General features: G+C 55.8%; 1 protein-coding gene across 1 annotated transcript; it reads right to left on the bottom strand.

The window, feature by feature from the left end:
- Positions 1-2161: 2161 nt before the first annotated feature.
- LOC119098826 (Na(+)/H(+) exchanger beta-like) lies at positions 2162-10393 on the bottom strand. Its single transcript, XM_037221874.1, is given in 7 exon segments — positions 2162-2203; positions 2205-2297; positions 2897-3026; positions 3270-3447; positions 5400-5588; positions 6138-6268; positions 9153-10393. Coding segments are annotated over 7 exon segments (1017 nt in total). The 5' UTR covers positions 9407-10393.
- Positions 10394-11071: the final 678 nt, after the last annotated feature.

Here is an 11071-nt window from a genome sequence, read left to right as displayed (position 1 = left end):
CGTCGGCCGGTGTGCGCGGCTGGCGGCGCCAGCGCGCCCAGCCTGCCGTCGGAGGGCAGCGTCGAGGAGCGGCGCCCGTCGTGCGGCAGCAGCGACGGTCGGCGGGCGTCGCTCAGCGACGGGCGCGCCATCGGCAGCTCCGGCGAGGCGGTCGAGATCCGACGCAGCCAGTTCTGCCGGCACCGCGCGCGGCGGAGAGGTCAGCTGAGCGGCATGTATACAGGGGTTGGCTGGGTCACATGCAGAAGTCGGCCAGGTCACACAAACAGCTTTGAGGCATGAACAGTGCGCATTGGACGAGCACCTCCGGTTAGTCCTCGGGCGGCGGTGGACTCATGACTCGCCAGCTGCTCGTCTGACCGTGGCCCGTGACTCACCAGCTGCTCGTCTGACCGTGACCCGTGACTCGCCATCTCCTCGTCTGACCGTGACCCGTGACTCGCCAGCTGCTCGTCTGACCGTGACCCGTGACTCACCAGCTGCTCGTCTTGACCGTGACCCGTGACTGCCAGCTGCTCGTCTGACCGTGACCCGTGACTCGCCAGCTCCTCGTCTGACCGTGAACCCGTGACCACCAAGCTCGTCCTCTGGCAGCAGGCGGCAGGTTGGCGCAGACGACAAGCCGGCGGGCGATGTTGACGTGTGCGAGCTCACATGGACTTGCGCCTCATCCAGCCTGGCTCGATCTCCAGAGGCAGATCCTCCGGCAAAATAGAGCCCGCTCGCTGAGGGAGGCGGGGATGGGACGCGTCAGGAGAGGTGCTCAGCGGCAGAACACACCCGCACAACTGGGGCTAGGCGCGTTGACGGGAGGTTTATTCGCCACCTCAACCATTCCTCGACCAATCGCGAGCTTAACGTTGGCTTAATTACATCAATAGCTAAGTTCTCCTCGGATAGAAGAGGTAGGCTGCATGCCCCAATAAGATTCCTGTTGCACCAGCCCAAAGCCTGCAACAGTACACAGTCCAGGGGGGGTCGACAGACACCACGTCACACCAATTCTCACGTCTCTGTGGCCAAGCGAGGGGTACGCAGGCAGCGAGGACACTACGGAGTTGGTGTCGTAGTCCTTCTGCGTCTCCAGCACGGCGGCCGGGCCGTACAGTTGGCGTAGTGTTCGTCCAGCACCAGCTTGTCGTAGAGCCGCGCCAGAGCCGACATTGGTGCCGTGTGCACCAGCCACGGCGTCAGGTAGTTCTCGTCAAACGTTTCCAGCCGCTCCTGCCGCCGATAAATGCCGCGTGAAACGCGTCGGAAATCCGCGACGTGAAATGAGCTTCTCGCGAGGCTTCCCTCGTGGGGCTTGCTTGGCTTTGTATTGCCCGAGTGCGCATCCAGCATCGAACAACACGTCCCACCACCATAGCTGGCGCGTCAGGTATGTGACGTGTGGCTGAAACTATTTGCGCGGATTGTTTTGATATCGGTTTAGAGCTAGGGCAGGCGGAGTTGTACATGAAGCCAAACGGTCTGTCTTGGTGCTGGCCCGCTAGTCAACGCAGGTTTCAAGAAAGCATGTCAAAATCGGTTTTGTAAAGCAACACAAGTAAGCACAAGTTGGAATTAACGCAACAGCGAATTAAAATCAAAGCATCAGGAAGTAGATTATAAATCAACATTACGCAACAGTGGTTTGGGATTGCAGTCAGTTTCGCGCAAAGATGCTGTCAAACACAATCCCTTCAACAACCACTAAAGCACCGAGTCTGGCCATTCGATAACGCATCTACTTTCAAATAAATCAAGCTACTCGCGATGCCATTTTGCCTCTCACCTTCAATCGATTCAAGCCTCCAAAGCCGACATTTCTTCAATGCCCTCGGCAATGTGGTCAAGCGAAGACGTTACAATCTCCTCCGCCAAGGTTTTCCTCCTCGTTCTCGTCCAGTTGTGATGCGGAATATGTTGACGAGAACTTTGATGGTAGACCCCTGACAGCAGCGGACGCCACAGTTAGCCCGGGTTTCCGGCACAAACACGCGCAGAAGCCGCGGCGGTTCAACGGATCGCTTGCGACCAATCAGCGGGACCAGTCCGGAAGCCATATACAACTACGCACACCCCTTCAACCGCAACCGCACCTGCACGAAACACGGTGAAGAGGACGATGAAGAGCGTGCAGGTGACGAACACCTGGGCCGTCTCCTTGTCTATGACGTCAATCGCCCAGCATGACCACCAGCGAGAAGCCGACGGCGCCCGCGCAAGCCCCCGTACGCCATGATGAACTGCTCCTTCCGACCGATGCGGTTCATCCGGTTTCGGTTCGCCAGCGCTGTGAGGAGGTACAACGCCTGCCGGACGACAGCCAGTGTCACAACACGTTTTGATGATGTCATACAGGTAGCGACAAAGTCTCGCAGGAGCTTCAGGCCTCTTCAGAAACGTTGAGTTAGCCATTCAATGGGAATGTGTGTTTCGAAAGTATAAATTAGTTCGTGTAGTTGCAAGCAACAAGACGACCAAGGGGAGTTGGTGCGTGATGTGTGCTTTAGGATTTCGAGGCGGTGAAGTAACGCACGCACACACATGCAGGTATATATATATATATATATATATAATATAGTATATATATATATATACATATATCAAACAGGAAGCGGCCACTGAGATATCGTCTCCCGATCCGACTAAACCGAAGACATGTACGACGGTCAGAGGCACAAAGGCGCGGTGCAAAGAGAGCAAGTGCGGTTCTCAGCGGCCAGCAGAGACATCAGAGACGGCTTGTAAGCAGTGGGAGAGCACCATTATAGCCAGGGCACTCAGCGACACTGCAGCGTTGCGCGGAACTGGAGCGCGGAACTTCCGACGAACCGGAATACCACGTCACAAATCCACCGACGAATCGGAAGACGCGGTACAGACTACGACGAATTGGGAAGACGCGCACAAACTTACCGATGAATCGGAAGACTAGGCACAGCACCAGGGTCCAGAGGCAGAAGCCCGTGTGCCAGCGGTGGTCGTCACTGATGAGCACCATCCCCAGGAACATGAAGATGATGGTGTCGCTGGTGGAGCTGCCGGCGGAGACTGGGCTCAGACGGTGATGCTGACCGTACAGCTACTCTTTTCGGCCCGTTGGGCACGCCGTGAAACGGCGCCTTTTGTGGCAACGGATATGGATTTCACTTGAGCATCCTCAGTTCAAGCGAAGCAGCTCCTGACTTGCGCTGCTCAGTTTTAAACACGCTTTAATGTTTCTAATACCTACTAAGCAAAAGCATATTGCTAGAATGAGATATAAAAAAGTAGTGTGGCACCTAGCCATGCTGACGAAATACTTGATGGTAATGTATGAGTTCTTGGAGATGTTCTTGGTGGCATAGTGTGCTTGAACCACTCCACAGCCGACAGTGGCTATGATGCCGGAGAAGTGGACCAGCTCCGCTGAGAGGTAGGCCAGGTACGACAGTGCCAGCAGAGATAGCGGCTCCACCACTGAAAAAACGACAGCACTCAACGACGTAATCCCTTACACTCGACATGGCTGCTGCACGTAATCTGACGGAAAATCATCCTGTATCCTTGGCAACCATGCGGACTTGGTTCTCTGCTGATTGCAGTGATTTCCGTCAACCAGGAGTGGGGAAGGCCGTCAGATGGGTGCAGGTCCACCCACCTCCCACCACGACCTTTCAGCCACGCGTGACCTGATAAGGGCCCACTGTAGGCATGCTCCGCAGGGAGCCTTCTGTCACGCGTCACGTCCTCCACCCACTGCGTCACGGAGCGACAAAACACTCCTTCAGCGAGTATTGTATGCCAGTAAAGCCCTTGCAGCGGCGCATGCCGCTGTCCACGGCTAGCGACTGGGCAATGGCGTTAAGGTCACGTCCGCTCATACTGTTCGCTCCGCTTCAGTTCACCGTGCGTCGTCCCATTGGTTATCCGCCACACGGTTCGGCCCCCCGTGACCGACTCTCACACAGGTGACACCCAGTCTCTGGTGCTCAAGTCTGCTGGCTCAACATCACCAGCAGCCTGGCCCCACAGCTGCGTCACGTGTTCTGCGAGGGCAGACGGAGCTGACGTAGGTGGCTTGAGGTCTGCGTCACAGTTGACGCCACGACTGTCACGACGCTGGCCAGTGACGTCCGTAACCGTATTTGGGCGCCCTCCCCTTCAATGTCGACTGGTCGACAGGTACGACATGACCCCGGTGACCCTGGCTCGCCCTGACAGCAGGAGTGGTTTGACGCCCCTCTGGTGCGATGCCAGTGGCAGGCAAGATGTATTAGCCGTGAAGGCTGCGTTTTTGTTTCTTTGAGCCAAGCGTTTTGCTTCGACAACCTTGCGGACAGCTTGCCTGCCGGAGGAGCATTTTATCATTGAAGCAAAAGTAAACATGTTGTTGGGCCAACCAGCATGAAATCGGATGAGATGCAGAGGACTCGTCTCGCGTGTGTTCCCCAACGGTCACCCTCCGCGTCTAGCAGCCGAAAGCCACTGCACAGGAATGGCCTTCAGCCGGTCATGGGTCTAGGAACCCAAAGTGTGCAGCAGGCCGGGTGCGGTCTGCAGGCTGACGTCATCGGCCGGGCTAGTTAGTGCCAGATGCCCGGGACTTAGAGGCCGTGCTGAGCATCGGAGGCGCGACCCGATAGGCGGTGCCACAAATGCCGTGGCTTTTTCACTAGCCTAAGCCCTTCGGAGTGAGCCTGTCCTCTATGAATCTGTCATAGAACCACCGCTGCGCTTTACGATGCGGCATCTCTGTCGCTCACAACCGTCACCACACACTCTGGTCACCACACACGTCCGATGGTCTGTCACCACGCACGTCCGGTCATCCGGTCACCACACACGTCCGGTGGTCTGTCGCCGAAGGTCCGGCGTCCCCGGGCGTACAATGTCACGTGACTTGTCAGCAGGTTCACATCCTCAGAAGGTCATACTTTTTTGGCCGGACACCGGCAGGACGTGACGGTCAAGGCTAACGCAATGTGAATGCATCGCTCAATGTCGTCAGCAGTGTTGTCATCAATGTCGTACTACGCTGAGAGAGTGGAGCGCGCGAGCGTGTCTGTGCGGTTACCTCGTCCGTGGCATGCGCTTGGGTATTATTACAAACGGAATTTTACTGTAATTTGGACGTATGAGGCCGGTTAATGGGACCGGGATAAATCTGCATCGTACCAACTCTTTTCAGGTTGACAGGCCTCGGCGAAGTCTTTGGCGTAGGCCAATAAGTCCTGTCATCAGCTGATCGCGAAGATCATACGAAAAATTGCGCCGTGCCTCGCTAGAATTCAGGGAGGGGGGGGGGAGGGGGAGGCTGCGTGTCAACGAGACGGTCCTCGCGCCAGCGGCCGGGGCCTCTTACGCGTCCCGCTTGTCTGACCCTCCGGCCAGGCACGACATCGGACTGCGTGTGAGGCCGGTCGTCTCACCGGGGAGCTCGGACGTGTGCTTGGTGATGATGGCGGTGAGCACGCCGAAGATGATGCCGATGGTCAGGCCGCCCAGCGACACGCAGAAAAAGGCGGCCACGGCTAGCAGTAGCTGGTCGTAGGTGATGACCTCGCCATCCTGACCGGCGAATGCCACCATCGCGTTGTAGAGCACCACCGTGACGGCGTCTGTGGACAGGCGGTAACAGGCCGCTGCAGCTTCACGCACCAGGGCCGCTGCAGCTCCAGCCGCGGGATCGATGCTGTTCTTTGCGCGTGTATTATCAGCATAGCTCCGCTAGCTGGTCTCCTTCACAAAAACTAATTTTGAAATAAGTCGCATCGAGAATCTTTCCTTAACCACCATCGAAGACGAATTTCACGTGTTGTATAAAAGTGTAATCTGGACATCAATTAGAGATATGAAAGAATGCTTGTCATCTATTAGTATGGGGAGCATTACGCTTGCGCGGTGGTCGTCGGCACATGCGATACTCATAATTGTTGAGATTGTGGTGTTCTCGCTCAAAGGAGATGCGATGTATTACTCAAACAGAAAATGACCACATCTGTTCCAGATGGACAACCACAAGCATGGGCTTATGAAAACATTCGACACAAGTCTTTTGTTCCTAGAATAGTATTATGATCTACATTTCCCAGCATCATCCACTTTTCCAATGGCAACACAAGTCATGATGTTATAGTGTCGATATTTCGCCGTCTCCTGCCACTGACCGTTCAGCAGACTCTCCCCGAACACGAGGAAGTAGAGGTCCTTGTTGACGCCGACCTCCTGGAAGATGGCCAGCACGGCCACAGGATCCACCGCCACGATCAGCGACGAGAAGGTCAGCATCTGCACCAAACTGCGGTAGCAAGCCACGGCGTTACTGTTTGCATCCTCATTGCAAAAGACGTAAAACCCAAGACGCGTGAGAGCTAAAGGAATCTGAATGCGTGGAGCAGCTTGTGGGGATACATCGCGTGTTGCCCGGTGCACCCAGCAGGTGGCCAGTCCTCATAAACGAGACAGCTTACTGAATACGTGGGTGGCTTTGGTAGCTTACTGACGTCATTCGAATTGGCAAAGAAGCTCAAAGGGTTGAGCAGTCAGTTTGCTGCAGGAGACGAAGCACCTGAACCACGGACCGCGACTGTAAGCAGGCGTAGCGCCTGAGCCACGGACCGCGACTGTAAGCAGGCGTAGCACCTGAACCACGGACCGCGATAGTAAGCAGGCGTAGCACCTGGGCCACGGACCGCGACTGTAAGCAGGCGTAGCACCTGGGCCACGGACCGCGACTGTAAGCAGGCGTAGCACCTGAACCACGGACCGCGACTGTAAGCAGGCGTAGCACCTGAGCCACGGACCGCGATTGTAAGCAGGCGTGGCACCTGAGCCACGGACCGCGATTGTAAGCAGGCGTAGCACCTGGGCCACGGACCGCGACTGTAAGCAGGCGTAGCACCTGAACCACGGACCCGCGACTGTAAGCAGGCGTAGCACCTGAACCACGGACCGCGATTGTAAGCAGGCGTAGCACCTGAGCCACGGACCGCGACTGTAAGCAGGCGTAGCACCTGAACCACGGATCGCGACTGTAAGCAGGCGTAGCACCTGATCCACGGACCGCGATTGTAAGCAGGCGTAGCACCTGGGCCACGGACCGCGATTGTAAGCAGTCGTGGCACCAGAGCCCCGGACCGCGATTGTAAGCAGGCGTAGCACCAGAGCCACGGACCGCGACTGTAAGCATGCGTAGCACCTGAACCACGGACCGCGACTGTAAGCATGCTCGGCTCACACAACACATCACCGCCATGGGAGTGTTAAGCTTGTTCCATTATCTAGGAGATGTTCACAGGCATTCAGCACAGAATGTCCGAAGGCACTCGAGGCCCCACACTCGGCCCGTCGCAGTGGCGCCAGAAACGCTTCCGAAGCAAACGCCGCAGTGGCGCCAGGGACGCCTCTCAGCCAAACGAAATTAGCGGTGTAGCCTGCATATTGATTATGTATTAATGCTGGATAATGCAAGCTCTGGGAATCCGGAGTAATTGAGGCGGCCATTAAGAATGTGTAGTCCCGTTATCACGGGAGAAGGATAGTTTTAACAGAGCTGTCAAAGACATATAGCAAAGACAAAACAGAAAGCTGTCGCCACTGATTTTTCACGGTGCTGTTAAAGACACATAAAAACCATCCAAATTCCTCCAACCCATGCATTTTCTTCTCTGCATGCATCACCTGTTTTGATGACGCGTTAGATTGCGCAGCCAGCAATTGTAAGCAATTGCCAAAAGCATCTCCCCATATGCTCTGAGCAAAACAACTAAAATTCTAGTGCTCTTTGAAGCCCAATTAGACTAAGCATCTCCTCTGTGCGCTGTCTGGGTTTGGTGCTGACCTGTCTTGGCTCAAACGCCCTTGATGACCAGCGACATGCGAGCCATTCGTCTGACCCCAGCTACAGGAGCTGGTGAAATATTCGATTGTTTGCACGCATGAGCTTGTGTGCCTCTGGGTCCCGGCTTCTTCGCACCGTCATTTTTTTTTTTTTTAAAGCGGCCGATGTATTTGCGTAGATCGGTGCGCTAGGTGCCGCAGCGTAATCCGCTTACGAACCACCCGCCCTGCCAGCCATGTCCCTCCGAACACCTCCGCACGTGGTTCCCAGGGCAGCGGTACGAGCGGCAGGGCTCAGTACAGCCAGTGCCCGGCTGGTGGTGAGGCGGTCGCCGGCTTAAGGCCCCGGCGGCGGCCCGTGGCTTGGCCAGCACGCGGACCCGCCTAATCCCTTGAGCGCTGGCCGCGGCCGCGCGGGCTGGCCGGCCACAGTGGCCCCGCTGCGAGCCGCTGGTGACCGTGACGGCCGGCCGGCCCTCGGCAGGGGGCTAGCGGCGACACGGCAGACAAATGTACCGGCTGGTGAGGGGGCGGTGCGGTACGGGGTGACCTACTGCGGCGCCACGGAATTGGGACGGCGACTGCATTGCCGCAGTGGTGAATACCGCCTCGGTTGGCTGTGGCGCTGAGTGTGTTTTGCGCTGAGCAACGGCGTTGCTTACACTACCTGTATTACCTTCCCCAATGATTTTTTTTTTTGCCACAAACGGCTTCTATCACAAGCATAGTTATTAGCCATTGCTCTATTCCAGAGGGCAAATATCATGTAAACCAAGAATGCATTTTGGCAGGAGAAGTCTGGCGGCGAAAAATAAATGGTGTCGAAGGCTCATAAGGTGGTGTTAGCAGCCACTCGAACACATTTTTACAATCTTATTGTTTCCAGAATCAGAATGTCCCAGTAGTGATAACATTTTCATAATGACCTGGGCAATTTACACACTACAAACGCTACGGATGCGCCGACGTAATGTCTAATAATTTACATGCATAATGCATGCCTGTTTTTTTAAAGAGGCGAACATTCATTTGATACACGTGGCACTGCTGAAGCCCTGAAGAAACAGATTAAACCGCAAGCACTGTAAACAATGGAGGACAGGAATCCGGAACCCAACGGTTTTAGGTCAAAACGTACAAAGCAGGCATGACGGGACATGACGTCAATGCGCTCTTTGATGGAGGCCGAGAATGCGCTAAATGACAGCCAGCAGCCATTACCAAGCCATCATAGGTATCGTGTTGGCGTAGCCACCGGCACCCGGTCAGGACCCGGGGGTTCGGCTCCGCAGACACCTCAGCGTAGTATAGCCTCGGTGGCCCTAGGTGCCGGCGCCACTGACCTGATGTTGGCGATGTCGTAGTTGGCGTAGGCCGGGAACATGCTGGAGCCCATGGCACCCAGCTTGGCCAGGCCGTACAGGAGAGGTCCGATGGTGAACATGTTGAACAGCGTGCCCTGTAACGCGAAAACGATGGTTGAGAAAGCCAAGCATAAGTCAAAAGCGAGCGGAGGACGTTGATAACCTATCCGCGATGCATGACCAGCGCACATGTCACTCGTGCTGGATTGGTCGGTCACAGTTCGCAGGAGCATCTTTCTCAATGGCGGCGCTCATCCGCATTCGACACGGCTGACTCATCGGCCGGTTTGGTGATTGTGAGGAATTACTGCGCCAAAGCGCACGGCGCCAACGCACGAAACCAACGGCCTGACTTGGAAAATAGCTCCGAGAAATCTGAACAAGTTTACGCACACCCTTGCTACAATGTGTGAATTATTCAGCAGGAGGAGCTTTATTGTGCGAAATCTCTTCAGCGGCCTATGGCTATCTGTCAGTGTCATCGTGCCGTGTTTGCCCGCTGACGGGCTGAGCCTGCGTGCCCTGCGGTCCTTTAAATGGACATCGTTACATGACGGGTTGGTGGGTCAGCACACACCCAATGCCGACAGTGCCAGTCGCCGAGGGTTCGTTCAGCGTCTCGAAACTGACGGCGACAGCGCAGCGGGAGGAGTAGACCGACGCCATTTAACTCCACGTGGCTCCTTACAAGAGGTTTCTCAGCAATATTCACATAAATATATCCACTTTGCCACAGTTACACACAAAAACTCAAAACGATGTACCTTGCAAGTGACATCCAAGTTTCAGGCTATATATGATTGAGTTTTCTTCAAAAATTAAGGAGAGAGATAGAAAGAATGTAAAAATGTCCAATGCCTGTCTATCTGCAACCATTGTGCTGTACTGGCCAGCGACCTGTTTGCTCAGAAAAGTATGCCGCCCTAGTGTCAGCTAACAATAGCTCGAGCCTGTAACAAGCCCACGGTGACGGAGGCTCAGACTGTTCTTTAGCGGTCGGGAGGACCGCCGGAAAACCTTCTCCACTCGCGCCAAGGTCGTTGCAATCAGCAAAACGTGACGCTGAATCGGCGCGTCTCTCCCAGCGCCATCTGTTGACAGGCTCACTCACGCAGTGAGGGCGGCACGCGCCAGTCACAACAGTGGCGGCGCCAGGCGCTGACTCTGGGAGGATCAGCAGCACGGGCCCGGTTCGTGGTCCCCGAGCGCGTTACATGAGGTGGGGAAGGATGTGATACGCTGGTGCACGCTGCCAGCGGTGTGCGTCCGTTTGGGTCAAGAAACCATCATCCGCTTCTTGATCGCATTTATCAGCGGTTGGTGTAAATTGACCCGTTATATGAAGACAGAGCGGAGTGAACCAATTTGCCATCACGATTTGTTACGGCGAAGTGCTCGTTGATTGATCTTTTGACATGTTTTCTTACAGGGCAATTCTAAAAAGGGAGCGAGAGGCGCGTCGTTACACCGTTTTTATTGGAGCGCTAGGCGGACATTACCGCGGCCGTAGTGGGTCGCCGCTGCCGGGTCTGACTCCACACGGTGGCCCCACACCTGAGTGTGTACGGGTACTCTAGGACCCAACGCCTGGGTGTGTACGGGTACTCTAGGACCCCACGCCGGGGTGTGTGCGCGTCACCGCCACCGAATCTGACTCCACACCGGGCCCCACGCCTGGGTGTGTACGGACAATCTAGGACCCAACGCCGGGGTGTGTACGGGTACTCTAGGACCCCACGCCGGGGTGTGTGCACGTCACCGCCACCGAATCTGACTCCACACGGGCCCTACGCCTGGGTGTGTACGGGTACTCTAGGACCCACGCGGGTGTGTAGGATACTCTAGGGGGGGGGGGGAACCAGAGTTGCGGTGTGTAGGGTAATTAGGAACCCCAACGC

The sequence above is a fragment of the Pollicipes pollicipes genome, unplaced genomic scaffold (assembly GCF_011947565.3).
Source record: "Pollicipes pollicipes isolate AB1234 unplaced genomic scaffold, Ppol_2.1 Scaffold_4740;HRSCAF=5597_pilon_pilon_pilon, whole genome shotgun sequence".
In the NCBI taxonomy this organism is placed as follows: Eukaryota; Metazoa; Arthropoda; class Thecostraca; order Pollicipedomorpha; family Pollicipedidae; genus Pollicipes; species Pollicipes pollicipes.
Note: the sequence above shows the minus strand (reverse complement) of the source record. Positions and strands in the feature narration are given on the sequence as shown.